The sequence below is a fragment of the Musca autumnalis genome, unplaced genomic scaffold, assembly GCF_047663935.1.
Source record: "Musca autumnalis isolate F117 unplaced genomic scaffold, ASM4766393v1 scaffold_4, whole genome shotgun sequence".
In the NCBI taxonomy this organism is placed as follows: domain Eukaryota; kingdom Metazoa; phylum Arthropoda; class Insecta; order Diptera; family Muscidae; genus Musca; species Musca autumnalis.
Window position 1 is genome coordinate 242,653,648 of NW_027411977.1, and position 22,485 is coordinate 242,676,132.

The 22,485-nt window shown below is 34.8% G+C and overlaps 1 protein-coding gene across 4 annotated transcripts; it reads left to right on the plus strand.

Annotated features, from left to right (window-relative positions):
* The first annotated feature begins 1,066 nt into the window (after positions 1-1,066).
* On the plus strand, positions 1,067-21,858 carry Mgat4a (alpha-1,3-mannosyl-glycoprotein 4-beta-N-acetylglucosaminyltransferase a). Of its 4 annotated transcripts, none has more exons than XM_073983008.1 (3): positions 1,067-1,612; positions 13,668-15,306; positions 20,140-21,858. In XM_073983008.1, exons 2-3 carry the CDS (start codon positions 14,424-14,426, stop codon positions 21,021-21,023), a joined length of 1,767 nt encoding a protein of 588 aa, XP_073839109.1. In that variant the 5' UTR covers positions 1,067-1,612; positions 13,668-14,423; the 3' UTR covers positions 21,024-21,858. The 4 variants fall into 4 exon arrangements, with proteins under 4 accessions (XP_073839109.1, XP_073839111.1, XP_073839110.1 ...); XM_073983010.1 differs by having other exon boundaries at positions 1,086-1,612; positions 13,679-15,306; XM_073983009.1 differs by lacking the exon at positions 1,067-1,612 and adding an exon at positions 10,828-11,278.
* Positions 21,859-22,485: the final 627 nt, after the last annotated feature.

A 22,485-nucleotide genomic window follows, 5' to 3' on the forward strand; every position in this document is an offset into this window, starting at 1 on the left:
CAGATCTACCATTTTTGCGTTTCTTTACTTTTCTGGTAAAAATGTTCATGAGAGAGCAATTTTGACAATTTTCTCTTTTACCACTCTTACCATTAAAAAGTAAAGGAACAAAGCTTATGTATGTGTACAACATTCACAGGTAGCAAATTTGACATCTCATGTGACATTCATACATATGCTCTGTTCCAGAACCTGCAAGAAGCTACTATTTTTTATTACGATAACATTTTTTCCTTTATGTTATCGGAAAAAAATAGTAAAAATTAGTAGATTCTTGCAGTTCTGGAACAAACCAATAGGGTAAACACCCCTTAAGCTGGGTACACATTTGGTTTGTTCCAGTACTACACATTTCTACACATTTTTACTCCGATAACCGATTTTTCCTTTATGTTATCGAAAAAAATAGTAAAAATGTGTAGAAATGTGCAGTACTGGAACAGACCAATTGTCAGTTTTGAATGTCGATATTTCGCAATTATCGATAACTGTCAAACCGTCTAGCAACCACAAAACATTTTGTGGTTGCATGATGAATGACAAAACTGAACGGCCACACTAGCAAGCAACAATAAAGCTGTCATTCAAAACTGACAATGTGTACCCAGCTTTAAGTTTGGGGTTGTACGCAATAAATACATGAATGGCCTGTTCCCGTACTTTATAAAGTGGTAAAAGTCGTAAATGTTGTAAAAGCCGTAAACGATTTTCATATAAATTTTGTGTACGGGAACGCAAAATGTGTAAAAGTGGTAAAAATTGTAAAAACTTTTTAGTTCTGGAACAGAGCTGAAGTCAACTTCCTGTCATGTATAAACGCAGGGTAAACAACGGGGTGTATTCCAGTGGATTTCGGAGCATAAGTATAAACAAGTTGTCTTATCCAGAACTGCAAGAATATACTGATTTTTAATATTTTTACAGATAACATAAAGGGAAAAATCTTATCGCAGTAAAAACTAGTAGGTTCTTGCAGGTTCTGGAACAGAGCAAAGATAGTAGACAAGCTAAAAACGACAAACGCCAATCGCTTTGATTGCATCTAAACAATATTATCGATAACATAACAATATCGATTTCATACCGATGTGAATCTGTCCGTGTGTGTCATCAATAGGAAAAAAAAGTTGCAACGGGAAGAGAGCAATAAATAATTGTTAATCGTTATTATTAATAAATAACAAATAAATTAATTAGAAAATTAAGTGGACTTGATTGAAAAAACTTAAAACAACGATACGAAGATCAGATGAAATTAAGTGGAGTGAAATAAATAAAATAACTTAAGTGTTGCAGCAATAGAAGAAGAAAAAAAAACAACATGAAATGAAAAAATTAGGTGGTTATTGCAAAATTCGATTCGCAAAACAACAAAAACAAAAAATAGTTTATTTTATTATACGTTCCTCTAATTTTTGTTGTTGTGTTGTTAATGAATGAGAAAAAAATGCAATTGATTGATATGAAATGTGTTTAATTACAATAATAAAACATATTGCTGGTTTGGTGGTATTGGTTAGGAGAAGTGAAGGAAGGTGGTAATGGTCGTGTCAATGGTTCAAACTGGGTTGTATATACATTAATTGATTCACACACCTCACAAAACTGAAAGGTAATTGACATTTTATTATAACTGATAACACACTATTGATTGATTATACAGTTGAATGCTTGAATTAATAAATAGTTGCCCAGTTCCAATTGTGATAATTGGTGTTTGTTTGATAGTCCGTCTATTATATTGAAAGCTAGAAGAGTGCAACAACCAAAAAAAATCAATATCCATTCATGTTTTGCTTTTGTTGTTGTGCGCCGCCTACCCCCATTAATTTGTTGGCACCCCATTAGCGATGAATGGAATAACAACTGCCAGCTCCCAATTTCAATTTTTGTTTATTTTTTATTATTTTGATATGTATCAAAGAATTCACAAGTAGTGTTCGTAATTCAAATAATTTTAGATGGGAAATATTGAATATTTATTTGCACGTGTTGGCCTATAAAAAGAGTGAATGTATTCATATTTTGTCAGCGTACTGAATGATTTCGGCAACATTGATAAGCGATAATTTGGAACAAATTTCCTTAAGCCACACTCGGCGGAAAAATTGAAAATTTCCTATGGAAATCTTTATTCAGCCAGGCTGAATAGAAAATTTCCTATAGAAATCTTTGTTCAGCCACTGCTGAATTGCAAATTTCCTATGGAAATCTTTGTTCAGCCACTGCTGAATTGCAAATTTCCTATGGAAATCTTTATTCAGCCACTACAGAATTGCAAATTCCCTATGGAAATCTTTATTCAGCCACTGCTGAATTGCAAATTTCCTATGGAAATCTTTATTCAGCCACTGCTGAATTGCAAATTTCCTATGGAAATCTGTATTCAGCCAGGCTGAATTGCAAATTTCCTATGGTCTTTATTCTGCAACGGCTGAATTGCAAATTTCCTATGGAAATCTGTATTCAGCCAGGCTGAATTGCAAATTTCCTATGGAAATCTGTATTCACCCAGGCTGAATTGCAAATTTCCTATGGAAATCTGTATTCAGCCAGGCTGAATTGCAAATTTCCTATGGAAATCTGTATTCAGCCAGGCTGAATTGCAAATTTCCTATGGAAATCTGTATTCAGCCAGGCTGAATTGCAAATTTCCTATGGAAATCTGTATTCAGCCAGGCTGAATTGCAAATTTCCTATGGAAATCTGTATTCAGCCAGGCTGAATTTCAAATTTCCTATGGAAATCTGTATTCAGCCAGGCTGAATTGCAAATTTCCTATGGAAATATTTATTCAGCCAGGCTGAATTGCAAATTTCCTATGGAAACCTTTATTCAGCCAAGACTGAATTGCAAATTTTGTATGGGAATTTTTATTCAGCCACTGCTGAATTGCAAATTTCCCATGGAAATCTTTATTCAGCCACTGCTGAACTGCAAATTTCCTATGGAAATCTTTATTCAGCCACGGCTGAATTGCAAATTTCCTATGGAAATCTTTATTCAGCCACGGCTGAATTGCAAATTTCCTATGGAAATCTTTATTCAGCCACGGCTGAATTGCAAATTTCCTATGGAAATCTTTATTCAGCCACGGATGAATTGCAAATTTCCTATGGAAATCTTTATTTATCCAGGCTGAATTGCAAATTTTGTATGGAAATATTTATTCAGCCTGGCTGAATTGCAAATTTTGTATGGAAATCTTTATTCAGCCAGGCTGAAATGCAAATTTCCTATGGTCTTTATTCTACCACTGCTGAATTGCAAATTTTGTATGGAAATCTTTATTCAGCCAGGCTGAATTGCAAATTTTGTATGGATATCTTTATTTATCCAGGCTGAATTGCAAATTTTGTATGGATATCTTTATTTATCCAGGCTGAATTGCAAATTTTGTATGGAAATATTTATTCAGCCTGGCTGAATTGCAAATTTTGTATGGAAATCTTTATTCAGCCAGGCTGAATAGAAAATTTCCTATGGAAATCTTTATTCAGCCAGGCTGAATAGAAAATTTCCTATAGAAATCTTTGTTCAGCCACTGCTGAATTGCAAATTTCCTATGGAAATCTTTGTTCAGCCACTGCTGAATTGCAAATTTCCTATGGAAATCTTTATTTAGCCACTGCTGAATTGCAAATTTCCTATGGAAATCTTTATTCAGCCACTACTGAATTGCAAATTCCCTATGGAAATCTTTATTCAGCCACTGCTGAATTGCAAATTTCCTATGGAAATCTTTATTCAGCCAAGGCTGAATTGCAAATTTCCTATGGAAATCTGTATTCAGCCAGGCTGAATTGCAAATTTCCTATGGAAATCTGTATTCAGCCAGGCTGAATTGCAAATTTCCTATGGAAATCTGTATTCAGCCAGGCTGAATTGCAAATTTCCTATGGAAATCTGTATTCAGCCAGGCTGAATTGCAAAATTTCCTATGGAAATCTGTATTCAGCCAGGCTGAATTGCAAATTTCCTATGGAAATCTGTATTCAGCCACGGCTGAATTGCAAATTTCCTATAGAAATCTTTATTCAGCCAAGGCTGAATTGCAAATTTCCTATGGAAATCTTTATTCAGCCAAGGCTGAATTGCAAATTTCCTATGGAAATCTTTATTCAGCCAAGGCTGAATTGCAAATTTCCTATGGAAATCTTTATTCAGCCAGGCTGAATTGCAAATTTCAGCCAGGCTGAATTGCAAATTTCCTATGGAAATATTTATTCAGCCAGGCTGAATTGCAAATTTCCTATGGAAACCTTTATTCAGCCAAGACTCAATTGCAAATTTTGTATGGAAATTTTTATTCAGCCACTGCTGAATTGCAAATTTCCCATGGAAATCTTTATTCAGCCACTGCTGAACTGCAAATTTCCTATGGAAATCTTTATTCAGCCACGGCTGAACTGCAAATTTCCTATGGAAATCTTTATTCAGCCACGGCTGAATTGCAAATTTCCTATGGAAATCTTTATTCAGCCACGGATGAATTGCAAAATTCCTATGGAAATCTTTATTTATCCAGGCTGAAATGCAAATTTCCTATGGTCTTTATTCTACCACTGCTGAATTGCAAATTTTGTATGGAAATCTTTATTCAGCCACGGCTGAATTGCAAATTTCCTATGGAAATCTTTATTCAGCCACGGATGAATTGCAAATTTCCTATGGAAATCTTTATTTATCCAGGCTGAAATGCAAATTTCCTATGGTCTTTATTCTACCACTGCTGAATTGCAAATTTTGTATGGAAATCTTTATTCAGCCAGGCTGAATTGCAAATTTTGTATGGATATCTTTATTTATCCAGGCTGAATTGCAAATTTTGTATGGAAATATTTATTCAGCCTGGCTGAATTGCAAATTTTGTATGGAAATCTTTATTCAGCCAGGCTGAATTGCAAATTTTGTATGGAAATCTTTATTCAGCCAGGCTGAAATGAAAATTTCCTATGGAAATCTTTATTCAGTTAGGCTGAAATCAAAATTTCTAATGTAAAATTTAATTGAACAAGAAAAGTATTGATGATAATTTAGTCTTAAAATATAAAATTTAGCATTTTTCTTTTAAAGTTTTTTTCTGTGTAATTTGGGTAATTGAAAAAAACGTGTTGAGTGATAGATGTCATTCTATTGTTTTCTTGTCGTTGATTCTTTGAATAAATTTAATTTGAATGTTTTTGGTATCATATTTTTCTGAGTTTGTATGTTTTTTAGATCAAAATCTTCTGTTTTGCAAATTGTTATTGATTTGTTATCATTGACACAGACACATTCAACACATACAAGCATTGTTACTTACTTGCAATTGCAGAATTGAGTTACGTGGATATTAACAATTTATTATTTGGACGAAGAACGGCACAAAACACAAAACAGTTTGCAAGGACAACTAACTTTCATAGTTGAACTGTGCTCAAGTTTTCACCAAAGGATTTAAAAAATCAATATTTCAGTTTGTTGAATATATTCCATATATTCCTCATGTTAGCCTTAGTAGCTTTTATATTGGCCCAAGTGAAATTTGTTAAAAATGTTTGAGTTCAACTTCAAGAAGAACAAATAGGGAATTGACCCAATAATGTAAAACTTAACTATTCATAGGGCAAACGATTAAAAAGGAGCAACAAATTCTTCACAAACTAAAGCCCTTGTGGCGTAATCCCACTTGTATTCATAACATTCATAACACAAAAAAGACGCTCCCTTCTCTCTCGTATTTCCTTTTATTTTTACAAATGTACAGAAAAGTCGTTGACAGTCTCATCCGATATTATGGGTTAATACTGGGTGGAATTAGCTTTGTAAGCCGACTCAGTTAGCAGAGAAGAAGACAAACAAAGCGAAAAAGTTATGTGCTTGTTTTGCCTTGGTGTGCCTGCCTGTTTAACAATCCATCTATCATAACCTTCGCCCTTATTTGCATTTTACTTTTATAAAATAAATAGAATAGATACTTTCTACACAAGAAGGAAGAATAATAGACAGTAGATAATGTCCGCGTGTGTGGATCCCAGGGCACATGTGTTTGACACATCAATACAAAATGAGCGAATAATGGCCCCTAGCAACATAAATGACACTACTTTCATACAATGGCAACTGAAATGACTCTCAACGACTGATGTGCTTGTTTGTTTTCTTTTTTTCTTATTTCTATTGTTACTTGTAACAGTACTTTGGGGCGAATGAAAATTAAATCAGGCATGTGAATAATACAATATTTTCTAGTACTTCCTTTAGTAATCTTCATTCAGCTACGGCTGAATTGCAAATTTCCTATGGAAATCTTTATTCAGCCAGGCTGAATTGCAAATTTCCTATGGAAATCTTTATTCAGCCAGGCTGAATTGCAAATTTCCTATGGAAATCTTTATTCAGCCAGGCTGAATTGCAAATTTCCTATGGAAATCTTTATTCAGCCAGGCTGAATTGCAAATTTCCTATGGAAACCTTTATTCAGCCAGGCTGAATTGAAAATTTCCTATGGAAATCTTTATTCAGCCAGGCTGAATTGCAAATTTCCTATGGAAATCTGTATTCAGCCAGGCTGAATTGCAAATTTCCTATGGAAATCTGTATTCAGCCAGGCTGAATTGCAAATTTCCTATGGAAATCTGTATTCAGCCAGGCTGAATTGCAAATTTCCTATGGAAATCTGTATTCAGCCAGGCTGAATTGCAAATTTCCTATGGAAATCTGTATTCAGCCAGGCTAAATTGCAAATTTCCTATGGAAATCTGTATTCAGCCATGCTGAATTGCAAATTTCCTATGGAAATCTGTATTCAGCCAGGCTGAATTGCAAATTTCCTATGGAAATCTGTATTCAGCCAGGCTGAATTGCAAATTTCCTATGGAAATCTGTATTCAGCCAGGCTGAATTGCAAATTTCCTATGGAAATCTGTATTCAGCCAGGCTGAATTGCAAATTTCCTATGGAAATCTGTATTCAGCCAGGCTGAATTGCAAATTTCCTATGGAAATCTGTATTCAGCCAGGCTGAATTGCAAATTTCCTATGGAAATCTGTATTCAGCCAGGCTGAATTGCAAATTTCCTATGGAAATCTGTATTCAGCCAGGCTGAATTGCAAATTTCCTATGAAAATCTTTATTCAGCCAGGCTGAAATGCAAATTTCCTATGGAAATCTTTATTCAGCCAGGCTGAATTGAAAATTTCCTATGAAAATCTTTATTCAGCCAGGCTGAATTGCAAATTTCCTATGGAAATCTTTATTCAGCCAGGCTGAATTGCAAATTTCCCATGGAAATCTTTATTCAGCCACTGCTGAATTGCAAATTTCCTATCGAAATCTTTATTCAGCCTGGCTGAAATGGAAATTTCCTATCGAAATCTTTATTCAGCCAGGCTGAAATGCAAATTTCCTATGGAAATCTTTATTGAGCCATGCGGAAATGCAAATTTCTTATGGACATCTTTAGAAAATTTCCTTTGGAAATCTTTATTCAGCCAGGCTGAATTGCAAATTTCCTATGGAAATCTTTATTCAGCCAGGCTGAATTGCAAATTTCCTATGGAAATCTTTATTCAGCCAGGCTGAATTGCAAATTTCCTATGGAAATCTTTATTCAGCCAGGCTGAATTGCAAATTTCCTATGGAAATCTTTATTCAGCCAGGCTGAATTGCAAATTTCCTATGGAAATCTTTATTCAGCCAGGCTGAATTGCAAATTTCCTATGGAAATCTTTATTCAGCCAGGCTGAATTGCAAATTTCCTATGGAAATCTTTATTCAGCCAGGCTGAATTGCAAATTTCCTATGGAAATCTTTATTCAGCCAGGCTGAATTGCAAATTTCCTATGGAAATCTTTATTCAGCCAGGCTGAATTGCAAATTTCCTATGGAAATCTTTATTCAGCCAGGCTGAATTGCAAATTTCCTATGGAAATCTTTATTCAGCCAGGCTGAATTGCAAATTTCCTATGGAAATCTTTATTCAGCCAGGCTGAATTGCAAATTTCCTATGGAAATCTTTATTCAGCCAGGCTGAATTGCAAATTTCCTATGTAAATCTTTATTCAGCCAGGCTGAATTGCAAATTTCCTATGGAAATCTTTATTCAGCCAGGCTGAATTGCAAATTTCTTATGGAAATCTTTATTCAGCCAGGCTGAATTGCAAATTTCCTATGGAAATCTTTATTCAGCCAGGCTGAATTGCAAATTTCCTATGGAAATCTTTATTCGGCCAGGCTGAATTGCAAATTTCCTATGGAAATCTTTATTCGGCCAGGCTGAATTGCAAATTTTCTATGGAAATCTTTATTCAGCCACGGCTGAATTGCAAATTTCCTATGGAAATCTTTATACAGCCAGGCTGAAATGAAAATTTCTTATGGAAATCTTTCTTTAGCCAGGCTGAATTTAAAATTCCCTATGGAAATCTTTATTCAGCCAGGTTGAAATGCATATTTCCTATGGAATTCTTTATTCAGCAAGACTGAAATGCAAATTTCCTATGGAAATCTTTATTCAGCCAGGAAGAATTGAAAATTTCCTATGGAAATCTTTATTCAGCCACGGCTGAATTACAAATTTCCCATGGAAATCTTTATTCAGCTAGGCTGAATTGAAAATTTCATATGGAAATCATTATTCAGTCAAGACTGAATTGCAAATTTTGTATGGAAATTTTTATTCAGAAACTGCTGAATTGCAAATTTTGTTTGGAAATTTTTATTCAGCCACTGCTAAATTGCAAATTTCCCATGGAAATCTTTATTCAGCCACGGCTGAATTACAAATTTCCCATGGAAATCTTTATTCAGCTAGGCTGAATTGAAAATTTCATATGGAAATCATTATTCAGCCAGGCTGAATTGAAAATTTCTTAAGGAAATTTCCTATTTAAATTTTTATTCAGCCAAGCTGAATTGCTAATTTCCCATGCAAATCTTTATTCAGCTAGGCTGAATTGAAAATTTCATATGGAAATCATTATTCAGCCAAGACTGAATTGCAAATTTTGTATGGAAATTTTTATTCAGCCACTGCTGAATTGCAAATTTAGTTTGGAAATTTTTATTCAGCCACTGCTAAATTGCAAATTTCCCATGGAAATCTTTATTCAGCCACGGCTGAATTACAAATTTCCCATGGAAATCTTTATTCAGCTAGGCTGAATTGAAAATTTCATATGGAAATCATTATTCAGCCAGGCTGAATTGAAAATTTCTTAAGGAAATTTCCTATTTAAATTTTTATTCAGCCAAGCTTAATTGCTAATTTCCTATGGAAATCTTTATTCAGCCAGGCTGAATTGCAAATTTCCTATGAAAATCTTTATTCAGCCAGGCTGAAATGCAAATTTCCTATGGAAATCTTTATTCAGCCAGGCTGAATTGAAAATTTCCTATGGAAATCTTTATTCAGCCAGGCTGAATTGAAAATTTCCTATGGAAATCTTTATTCAGCCAGGCTGAATTGAAAATTTCCTATGGAAATCTTTATTCAGCCAGGCTGAATTGCAAATTTCCTATGGAAATCTTTATTCAGCCAGGCTGAATTGCAAATTTCCTATGGAAATCTTTATTCAGCCAGGCTGAATTGCAAATTTCCCATGGAAATCTTTATTCAGCCACTGCTGAATTGCAAATTTCCTATCGAAATCTTTATTCAGCCTGGCTGAATTGCAAATTTCCTATCGAAATCTTTATTCAGCCTGGCTGAAATGGAAATTTCCTATCGAAATCTTTATTCAGCCTGGCTGAAATGGAAATTTCCTATGGAAATCTTTTTTCAGCCAGGCTGAAATGGAAATTTCCTATGGAAATCTTTATTCAGCCAGGCTGAATTGCAAATTTCCTATGGAAATCTTTATTCAGCCAGGCTGAATTGCAAATTTCCTATGGAAATCTTTATTCAGCCAGGCTGAATTGCAAATTTCCTATGGAAATCTTTATTCAGCCAGGCTGAATTGCAAATTTCCTATGGAAATCTTTATTCAGCCAGGCTGAATTGCAAATTTCCTATGGAAATCTTTATTCAGCCAGGCTGAATTGCAAATTTCCTATGGAAATCTTTATTCAGCCAGGCTGAATTGCAAATTTCCTATGGAAATCTTTATTCAGCCAGGCTGAATCGAAAATTTCTTATGGAAATCTTTATACAGCCCGGCTGAAATGCAAATTTCTTATGGACATCTTTATTCAGCAAGGCTGAATTGAAAATTTCCTATGGAAATCTTTATTCAGCTAGTCTGAATTGAAAATTTCCTATTGAAATCTTTATTCAGCTAGGCTGAAATTAATATTTTTTATGGAAATCTTAAATTTCATCTAAATTATGGCAATTCTAATTGTCTGACTCATATGTCTTTGTAAACAAAAATGACATTTGATTTCCTTGCAATTTTTCTAAACTATTTTTTGTTCCTTCCTAATGTCCTTCAGCTTTTCCTCACCAAATTAGTTTCTATTTGCCTTCCCTTGGTAGCAATTCCAAGGGTTACAAACCCCTACCCACTGCGTGAAACAACATGTCTTGGACCCCATGCATTTATTAAGAATTGCATGGTCAAAGAAAAACGCCAATGAAAATAGGAAACTCAAAGAGCAGAAAATTAAAAGAAAAAGAAAAAACGCAAACTATAAGTTAATTAATTTTAATAGCTGCGATTGTTAAATGTGATGACAGAGGTGGTGGTGGACAAGTGGCAAGGAAAATGAAATATCCCCAAGTACTCCTCGTCACTCATACTTGTGACGCTTCATTCATTCACTGCAGCCACTCACACATTCATGGCAAGACAACGGCAAGTGTATTTCGCACACACACACGACACAAGTCTTCGCAGTCGTAGTTAGTCGCATTGTTGAACTCGAAACATTCTAGGCAACTGAACTTAGTTCTACACGGTCTCCTCCACAAGCCGGTCATGTGAATATTATTTTTATGCGTTCTCTGATTGTGCCACAAGCCAAGTAAGGCCGACAGACAGCCAGCCATTTATTGCGAATCTAACAACAAAAGCAAAGCTTAAGTGCGGTCAGTTAACAGATAAAGCGCAATTGAACGCTTCAAGTCTGATTTGTGTTGAAAAAATAACAACAAGAAACAGCAACAAATCATAAATATTGTGTGCGAGTGTTTCGTGATTCAACAACAACGGGCATTGTGCTCTACTGCTTCACTGTCAGATGTTTGACATTAATTAGTAACACATTTGAAGTGTTTTTGTTCTCGGATTAGAATAATAACAACAAACATGGCATGTTTAAACCGGCAATTAGAAGCAGATTTTTAACACAAAATGTGCGTGTAAATTTTTTCTATTATAAAAATAGAATAATAGGACAAAATGTTAATCAAATACTTTGCTGAATACGATTTTCCATGAGAAAATTTGCAATTCAGCCTGGCTGAATGGGAATTTCTATAGGAAATTTTTCATTCAGCCTGGCTGAATAGGAATTTCTATAGGAAATTTTTCATTCAGGCTGGCTGAATAGGAATTTCTATAGGAAATTTTTCATTCAGGCTGGCTGAATAGGAATTTCTATAGGAAATTTTTAATTCAGCCTGGCTGAATAGAAATTTCTATAGGAAATTTTTCATTCAGCCTGGCTGAATAGAAATTTCTATAGGAAATTTTTCATTCAGCCTGGCTGAATAGAAATTTCTATAGGAAATTTTTCATTCAGCCTGGCTGAATAGAAATTTCTATAGGAAATTTTTCATTCAGCCTGGCTGAATAGAAATTTCTATAGGAAATTTTTCATTCAGCCTGGCTGAATAGAAATTTCTATAGGAAATTTTTCATTCAGCCTGGCTGAATAGAAATTTCTATAGGAAATTTTTCATTCAGCCTGGCTGAATAGAAATTTCTATAGGAAATTTTTCATTCAGCCTGGCTGAATAGAAATTTCTATAGGAAATTTTTCATTCAGCCTGGCTGAATAGAAATTTCTATAGGAAATTTTTCATTCAGCCTGGCTGAATAGAAATTTCTATAGGAAATTTTTCATTCAGCCTGGCTGAATAGAAATTTCTATAGGAAATTTTTCATTCAGCCTGGCTGAATAGAAATTTCTATAGGAAATTTTTCATTCAGCCTGGCTGAATAGAAATTTCTATAGGAAATTTTTCATTCAGCCTGGCTGAATAGAAATTTCTATAGGAAATTTTTCATTCAGCCTGGCTGAATAGAAATTTCTATAGGAAATTTTTCATTCAGCCTGGCTGAATAGAAATTTCTATAGGAAATTTTTCATTCAGCCTGGCTGAATAGAAATTTCTATAGGAAATTTTTCATTCAGCCTGGCTGAATAGAAATTTCTATAGGAAATTTTTCATTCAGCCTGGCTGAATAGAAATTTCTATAGGAAATTTTTCATTCAGCCTGGCTGAATAGAAATTTCTATAGGAAATTTTTCATTCAGCCTGGCTGAATAGAAATTTCTATAGGAAATTTTTCATTCAGCCTGGCTGAATAGAAATTTCTATAGGAAATTTTTCATTCAGCCTGGCTGAATAGAAATTTCTATAGGAAATTTTTCATTCAGCCTGGCTGAATAGAAATTTCTATAGGAAATTTTTCATTCAGCCTGGCTGAATAGAAATTTCTATAGGAAATTTTTCATTCAGCCTGGCTGAATAGAAATTTCTATAGGAAATTTTTTCATTCAGCCTGGCTGAATAGAAATTTCTATAGGAAATTTTTCATTCAGCCTGGCTGAATAGAAATTTCTATAGGAAATTTTTCATTCAGCCTGGCTGAATAGAAATTTCTATAGGAAATTTTTCATTCAGCCTGGCTGAATAGAAATTTCTATAGGAAATTTTTCATTCAGCCTGGCTGAATAGAAATTTCTATAGGAAATTTTTCATTCAGCCTGGCTGAATAGAAATTTCTATAGGAAATTTTTCATTCAGCCTGGCTGAATAGAAATTTCTATAGGAAATTTTTCATTCAGCCTGGCTGAATAGAAATTTCTATAGGAAATTTTTCATTCAGCCTGGCTGAATAGAAATTTCTATAGGAAATTTTTCATTCAGCCTGGCTGAATAGAAATTTCTATAGGAAATTTTTCATTCAGCCTGGCTGAATAGAAATTTCTATAGGAAATTTTTCATTCAGCCTGGCTGAATAGAAATTTCTATAGGAAATTTTTCATTCAGCCTGGCTGAATAGAAATTTCTATAGGAAATTTTTCATTCAGCCTGGCTGAATAGAAATTTCTATAGGAAATTTTTCATTCAGCCTGGCTGAATAGAAATTTCTATAGGAAATTTTTCATTCAGCCTGGCTGAATAATGATTTTCATAAGAAATTTTCAATTAAGGCTTTCCGAATAAGGTTTCCTATGGGTAATTTTTAATTCAGCCTGGCTGAATAAGGTTTCCTATAGAACATTTTCAATTCAGCCTGGCTGAATAAGGTTTCCTATATAAAATTTTTAATTAATCTTGGCTGAATAGGGATTCCTATTGGAAATTTTCTCTTCAGCTTGACTGTATAGGGTTTCCAATTGGAAATGTTCAATTCAGATTGGCTGAATAAGGTTTCCTGTGGGAAATTTTCAATTCAACTTGGCTGAATAGAGTTTGCTATAGGAAATGTTGAATTCAGTTGGGCTGAATATTATTCTTTCATAGAAAAGATGAGTAAATGAGTTTAATATTTTAACTGTTACCTTTTTAGTATCATTTCAGAAAGCCAATGCCATGACAACGCTCCAAAAACAAAGTTATTCGCATGAATCAGCCGGCGAACAATAAATGGAATTGTTAAGATGGAATTGTTTATTCCATTGCTTAATGTTAATAGCTAAATAAACAAATCGTCAGCATTGTGAATACAACAAAAACAAAACTCAACGAAAAACAATTTTGACTACAAACTAGCAGATAATAATACTATATATTTTTATGTAAAGGATTAGAAGTAAGATATAACAAGGCAACTCACTTGCTCTCTACTCATCAAAACTAAACTAAAAAAGTGATTGCTGACATTCTATACAACAACATTGCGAAACCAAAAATGTTTATAAAACTGTAAAAGTCTTCGAGAATTGTTTAACGATAAGGCCATGAATGAATTTAACAAAAGAATAATTTACATACATATATTTTTCTGCCATCTTTACATTGTCTACAATATAAATATTCCGAAAAACTCTACAACTATACAACGTAAAAAGGAACAATTTTAAATAATTTTTACTTCAAATTAAAAAAAACGAAACGGAAAAAGAAATTTAAAGCTAAACCTTGCCCATCCTAGAATCGAAATTCCAATTACCATTTTACCAAATTATATTCCTTTACCCCCAAACGCGCCACAACAATTGAAGACGTTGTACAGCAGCTGCCTTTGCCATATACAACAAACCAAAATCAACCATTAATTTTTTTATATTATTTATTTAACGAATCATTTGTTTAAAAGAAAACAATGTTTAAAATACGCCAACGTAGCTGTCTTTTATTGACATTAGTCTTAATTTTGTTGCCATGTGTTATTGTACTGATGATAATGGGTCCAGAATTATCCACCGAACAGACGCTGTCACAGCGCTTGGGCGAGTGTCACATGCGTTTGCAATATTTGGAAACGATGTATAGAACCCGACAAGAGGATGTTGCCCTGCTGGCTCAATATCTGATACAACTGCAAAATACCAGCAATGGGGTAACGGCAATACCTGGAGGTGGTGGTGCCCCAGCAGCTTTAGCCGCAGTGGATAAGAATTCCTCCAGCCTACTCAACTCTGTGCCAGCAGCTCCAGCCTCTTTACTCGATGGCCTCTCGGCCGAGGCCCGACAAATTCTGCGCAATGCCACTCAACTGCATTCCCAACAAATGCATTTGTCTGGCTCTTCGAATGTTCGCCTGCCAACGGCTTATCATTTTCTGCCACATCTCTCCGATGATCCAAATTCATTGCGTCCCGCTTTACTACGTTCCCGAGGGCGTTCTGATGTTAGCATTGTCTTGGGCATACCAACGGTAATGCGTGAAAAACAATCCTATCTTTTGGGTACCCTGCACAATCTGATCGAAAACATGAATGAGGAGGAACAAAATGAAACTCTAATCATAGTCTATATTGGAGAAAGTGATCCCGAAAGTGTTCAGAACATTGCCAAAAGTGTGGAAGTCGCCTTTGAGCCTTATCTTGAATGTGGCCTAATAGAAATAATAGCCCCCTCACCCTCGTATTATCCAAATTTTGATAAACTAAGAATAACATTGAACGACTCGTTGGAAAGGGTCAAGTGGAGAAGTAAACAGAATTTGGATTTTGCCTATTTGATGGCGTATGCACAAACGAAAGGTAACTTTTATAGCATAAAACCATACTTTTTAGGAAAACTTAAATTCAGCCTGGCTGAATATTCCATAGGAAATTTTAAATTCAGCCGGGTTCAATAAGAATTTCCACAGGAATTTTTCAATTCAGCCTGTCTAAATAAAGATTTTCATAGGGAATTTTCAACTCAGCCTGGCTGAATAAGAATTTCCATAGGAAATTTTGCAATTCAGCCAGGCTGAATAAGAATTTCCATAGGAAATTTTGCAATTCAGCCAGGCTGAATAAGAATTTCCATAGGAAATTTTGCAATTCAGCCAGGCTGAATAAGAATTTCCATAGGAAATTTCGCAATTCAGCCAGGCTGAATAAGAATTTCCATAGGAAATTTCGCAATTCAGCCAGGCTGAATAAGAATTTCCATAGGAAATTTCGCAATTCAGCCAGGCTGAATAAGAATTTCCATAGGAAATTTCGCAATTCAGCCAGGCTGAATAAGAATTTCCATAGGAAATTTCGCAATTCAGCCAGGCTGAATAAGAATTTCCATAGGAAATTTCGCAATTCAGCCTGGCTGAATAAGAATTTCCATAGGAAATTTTTAATTCAGCCTGGCTGAATAAGAATTTCCATAGGAAATTTTTAATTCAGCCTGGCTGAATAAGAATTTCCATAGGAAATTTTCACTTCAGCCTGGCTGAATAAAAATTTCCATAGGAAATTTTCAATTCAACCTGGCTGAATAAGAATTTCCATAGGAAATTTTCAATTCCTGCCTGGCTGAATAAGAATTTCCATAGGAAATTTTCACTTCAGCCTGGCTGAATAAAAATTTCCATAGGAAATTTTCAATTCAACCTGGCTGAATAAGAATTTCCATAGGAAATTTTCAATTCCTGCCTGGCTGAATAAGAATTTCCATAGGAAATTTTCAATTCCTGCCTGGCTGAATAAGAATTTCCATAGGAAATTTTCAATTCAGTCAGGCTAAATAAGAATTTCCATAGGAAATTTTCAATTCAGCCTGGCTGAATAAGAATTTCCATAGGAAATTTTCAATTCAGCCTGGCTGAATAAGAATTTCCATAGGAAATTTTCAATTCAGCCTGGCTGAATAAGAATTTCCATAGGAAATTTTCAATTCAGCCTGGCTGAATAAGAATTTCCATAGGAAATTTTCAATTCAGCCTGGCTGAATAAGAATTTCCATAGGAAATTTTCAATTCAGCCTGGCTGAATAAGAATTTCCATAGGAAATTTTCAATTCAGCCTGGCTGAATAAGAATTTCCATAGGAAATTTGCAATTCAGCCTGGCTGAATAAGAATTTCCATAGGAAATTTGCAATTCAGCCTGGCTGAATAAGAATTTCCATAGGAAATTTTCAATTCAGCCTGGCTGAATAAGAATTTCCATAGGAAATTTGCAATTCAGCCTGGCTGAATAAGAATTTCCATAGGAAATTTGCAATTCAGCCTGGCTGAATAAGAATTTTCATAGGAAATTTGCAATTCAGCCTGGCTGAATAAGAATTTCCATAGGAAATTTGCAATTCAGCCTGGCTGAATAAGAATTTCCATAGGAAATTTGCAATTCAGCCTGGCTGAATAAGAATTTCCATAGGAAATTTGCAATTCAGCCTGGCTGAATAAGAATTTCCATAGGAAATTTGCAATTCAGCCTGGCTGAATAAGAATTTCCATAGGAAATTTGCAATTCAGCCTGGCTGAATAAGAATTTCCATAGGAAATTTGCAATTCAGCCTGGCTGAATAAGAATTTCCATAGGAAATTTGCAATTCAGCCTGGCTGAATAAGAATTTCCATAGGAAATTTGCAATTCAGCCTGGCTGAATAAGAATTTCCATAGGAAATTTGCAATTCAGCCTGGCTGAATAAGAATTTCCATAGGAAATTTGCAATTCAGCCTGGCTGAATAAGAATTTCCATAGGAAATTTGCAATTCAGCCTGGCTGAATAAGAATTTCCATAGGAAATTTGCAATTCAGCCTGGCTGAATAAGAATTTCCATAGGAAATTTGCAATTCAGCCTGGCTGAATAAGAATTTCCATAGGAAATTTGCAATTCAGCCTGGCTGAATAAGAATTTCCATAGGAAATTTGCAATTCAGCCTGGCTGAATAAGAATTTCCATAGGAAATTTGCAATTCAGCCTGGCTGAATAAGAATTTCCATAGGAAATTTGCAATTCAGCCTGGCTGAATAAGAATTTCCATAGGAAATTTGCAATTCAGCCTGGCTGAATAAGAATTTCCATAGGAAATTTGCAATTCAGCCTGGCTGAATAAGAATTTCCATAGGAAATTTGCAATTCAGCCTGGCTGAATAAGAATTTCCATAGGAAATTTGCAATTCAGCCTGGCTGAATAAGAATTTCCATAGGAAATTTGCAATTCAGCCTGGCTGAATAAGAATTTCCATAGGAAATTTGCAATTCAGCCTGGCTGAATAAGAATTTCCATAGGAAATTTGCAATTCAGCCTGGCTGAATAAGAATTTCCATAGGAAATTTGCAATTCAGCCTGGCTGAATAAGAATTTCCATAGGAAATTTGCAATTCAGCCTGGCTGAATAAGAATTTCCATAGGAAATTTGCAATTCAGCCTGGCTGAATAAGAATTTCCATAGGAAATTTGCAATTCAGCCTGGCTGAATAAGAATTTCCATAGGAAATTTGCAATTCAGCCTGGCTGAATAAGAATTTCCATAGGAAATTTGCAATTCAGCCTGGCTGAATAAGAATTTCCATAGGAAATTTGCAATTCAGCCTGGCTGAATAAGAATTTCCATAGGAAATTTGCAATTCAGCCTGGCTGAATAAGAATTTCCATAGGAAATTTGCAATTCAGCCTGGCTGAATAAGAATTTCCATAGGAAATTTGCAATTCAGCCTGGCTGAATAAGAATTTCCATAGGAAATTTGCAATTCAGCCTGGCTGAATAAGAATTTCCATAGGAAATTTTCAATTCAGCCTGGCTGAATAAGAATTTCCATAGGAAATTTGCAATTCAGCCTGGCTGAATAAGAATTTCCATAGGAAATTTTCAATTCAGCCTGGCTGAATAAGAATTTCCATAGGAAATTTTCAATTCAGCCTGGCTGAATAAGAATTTCCATTGGAAATTTGCAATTCAGCCTGGCTGAATAAGAATTTCCATAGGAAATTTGCAATTCAGCCTGGCTGAATAAGAATTTCCATAAGAAATTAGCAATTCAGCCTGGCTGAATAAGAATTTCCATAGGAAATTTGCAATTCAGCCTGGCTGAATAAGAATTTCCATAGGAAATTTGCAATTCAGCCTGGCTGAATAAGAATTTCCATAGGAAATTTGCAATTCAGCCTGGCTGAATAAGAATTTCCATAGGAAATTTGCAATTCAGCCTGGCTGAATAAGAATTTCCATAGGAAATTTGCAATTCAGCCTGGCTGAATAAGAATTTCCATAGGAAATTTGCAATTCAGCCTGGCTGAATAAGAATTTCCATAGGAAATTTGCAATTCAGCCTGGCTGAATAAGAATTTCCATAGGAAATTTGCAATTCAGCCTGGCTGAATAAGAATTTCCATAGGAAATTTGCAATTCAGCCTGGCTGAATAAGAATTTCCATAGGAAATTTGCAATTCAGCCTGGCTGAATAAGAATTTCCATAGGAAATTTGCTATTCAGCCTGGCTGAATAAGAATTTCCATAGGAAATTTGCAATTCAGCCTGGCTGAATAAGAATTTCCATAGGAAATTTGCAATTCAGCCTGGCTGAATAAAGATTTCCATAGGAAATTTTCACTTCAGCCTGGCTGAATAAAAATTTCCATAGGAAATTTTCAATTCAACCTGGCTGAATAAGAATTTCCATAGGAAATTTTCAATTCCTGCCTGGCTGAAAAGAATTTCCATAGGAAATTTTCAATTCCTGCCTGGCTGAAAAGAATTTCCATAGGAAATTTTCAATTCCTGCCTGGCTGAAAAGAATTTCCATAGGAAATTTTCAATTCCTGCCTGGCTGAAAAGAATTTCCATAGGAAATTTTCAATTCCTGCCTGGCTGAATAAGAATTTCCATAGGAAATTTTCAATTCAGTCAGGCTAAATAAGAATTTCCATAGGAAATTTGCAATTCAGCCTGGCTGAATAAGAATTTCCATAGGAAATTTGCAATTCAGCCTGGCTGAATAAGAATTTCCATAGGAAATTTGCAATTCAGCCTGGCTGAATAAGAATTTCCATAGGAAATTTGCAATTCATAAGAATTTCCATAGCAAATTTGCAATTCAGCCTGGCTGAATAAGAATTTCCATAGGAAATTTTCAATTCAGCCTGGCTGAATAAGAATTTCCATAGGAAATTTTCAATTCAGCCTGGCTGAATAAGAATTTCCATAGGAAATTTTCAATTCAGCCTGGCTGAATAAGAATTTCCATAGGAAATTTTCAATTCAGCCTGGCTGAATAAGAATTTCCATAGGAAATTTTCAATTCAGCCTGGCTGAATAAGAATTTCCATAGGCAATTTTCAATTCAGACTGGCTGAATAAGAATTTCCATAGGAAATTGTCACTTTAGCCTGGCTGAATTAGAATTTCCATAGGAAATTTTGCAATTCAGCCTAGCTGAATAAGAGTTTCCATAGGAAATCTTCAATTCAACCTGGCTGAATAAGAGTCTCATATGAAATTTTGCAATTCAGCCTGGCTGAATAAAGATTTCCATAGGATATTTTAAATTCAGCCTGGCTGAATAGAAAATTCTCTAATATAGTCTGTCTTAAGGCCTTCCTAAAATAAATTTAACCTTTTAATTATCTTTCTTTATCTCTTCTTTCTCTCTCCTTCTATTCCAGGCACATTTTATGTCCAACTGGAAGATGATATTTTGGCAAAACGTCATTTTATAACGACAATGAAAAAATTTGCCATAACCAAAAGCGCTTTAACCAAACCGGATCAACCGCCATGGTTTCTATTGGACTTTTGTCAATTGGGTTTCATTGGTAAAATGTTCAAATCGGCCGAATTGCCTTATCTGATAACGTATTTTCAAATGTTTTACAATGACAAACCAGTCGATTGGTTACTGGCCTATTTTATGGAATCGAAAGTGTGTCGCAATGATCTCGATCAAAAACATTGCAATCAGGAAAAAGCCAAATATTGGCTGCACTATAGACCCTCACTATTTCAGCATATAGGTACAAGCTCTTCACTAAAGGGTAAGGTGCAAAAATTAAAGGATAAACAATTTGGCTCCAAAGTCCCAACCTTTTATGCCCACAATCATAATCCAGCGGCCCAGGTGAAGACAAATATTTCGCCCTATAAAAACTATCAGTTGAAAAGGGCCTATCGCGGGGAAACTTATTTTTGGGGTCTGCTACCACAACCGGGGGATTTGGTACAGTTTATATTCGATAAACCCACAACGCTGAAACATTATTTATTCAGGAGTGGTAATTCTGAGCATCCTTCGGATAGATTTTATAATACAACTGTTGAGATTTTACCCGCCGATACATTGAGTGAAAATTCTGCAGTGTGGAGTACTTACAACTCCACCACAGATGGTTATCTGATTGTGGGTTCCTTTGATAATATGGGTGTGGCAGAGGGTTATTTAGATACCAAAATCGGAGCCATTAAGGAAATTCGTCTGCATGTTCATGGCGACAGCGAAAATTGGGCATTGCTAAGTGAAATTGACCTACAGACAGAGAACAATAAAAGATGATGGACATAAAGTGTCTGTAGGCTAGCTAGCAGCTGTGAATCATGGTGATAATGAACAGCACCAGCAACACCACCACCACCACCGTTGGATTTTAAGTGTTTTCACATTGTCTACTAATTTTAACCAAACAACAATGACCATGCTTTCTTGTATTTGTAGTGTACAAAAAAAAAAAAAAAAAACGACAACAACAACAACAACTATAAATCCTCCTATTATCAAGCTGTGTTTTTTCTATGGAATAGTAAATACTACAATGATGACCTACACGACGACGATGACAACTACAACAATTTGGAATATATTTTTTCCTTCCACAATTATGATGGTGTCCTCTCAAGGTGTTTATTTTCTAAGTGTTGTTTTTTTTTACAAATACAACCCATGTGTATTATATGCAACCGGTACGGTTTGCAAATGTCTAACAACAACAAATACTACATTTATATATGTATGTCTGTGTATATATATATTCTACTACTACGTGTCAGATGTTGTGACTAACCACAGTTTTTTTTATACAAAAAAAAAACAAAATATGACGTAAAGGATTAAGGACAAGAAAACGAGGAATAAGTAAACCAAGGATTATGTTGACTAACTATATTGCAAGGAATTGTATAAAGTAGATGTAGCGGTTTTTATACGAAAGCTTAGCCAGGATTTGAGATTCGTTATTTTTTTTACTCACTTTAGTTTATTTTATTGTTTTTTATTTTTATTTTTCCCCTTTTGTATTAAATGGAGGTTAGAATGTGATTTAAGAAATTTCAAATTTACAAAAAAATATTTAAGGCAACAAATTTCGAGAAAGAAAATATAAATCTTTTCGCAATATTTTTTGTTTTCCTTTATTTATTTATTCCACTTGGGAACATAGTGCTTCTACAAGATTATTCCAATCTATCCTATCATTACATATCATTTTTATATCATCATAAGATTTATTTATGGTTTTTAGTTCATTCAAAATAGTTCTTCGCCACGTCATTTTCGGTCGACCTGGCCTCCTGCTTCCTTGGGGATTCCATTCAAGAGCCATTCTTGGGATACTCTCTTCGTTCTTTCTGAGGGTGTGGCCAATCCAATTCCATTTTCGTCTGCATATTTGTCGCGCCATCGGTTCTTGTCTAGTTATCCTGAGCAGGTCCTCGTTTGATATGGTCTTTGGCCAAAATATTCTGCATATTATTCGTAGACATTTGTTCACAAATACTTGTATCCGCTGGTTTATGTTGTTGTTCATAAGCCACGTTTCGCTTCCATACAAGAGTGTAGATTTCACACAGGAGTTGAAAATTCGAAGTTTCGTGTTTTTTGAGATTTGCGTTGAGCGCCAGGTTTTGCTCAGGCGTCCGAATGCAGATCTTGCCTTGTTTAGTCTGTTGCAGACATCGTCTTCTACTCCATTTGTTACTGACATTATACAGCCCAAATAGCAGAAGCTTTCCACGTATCTTAC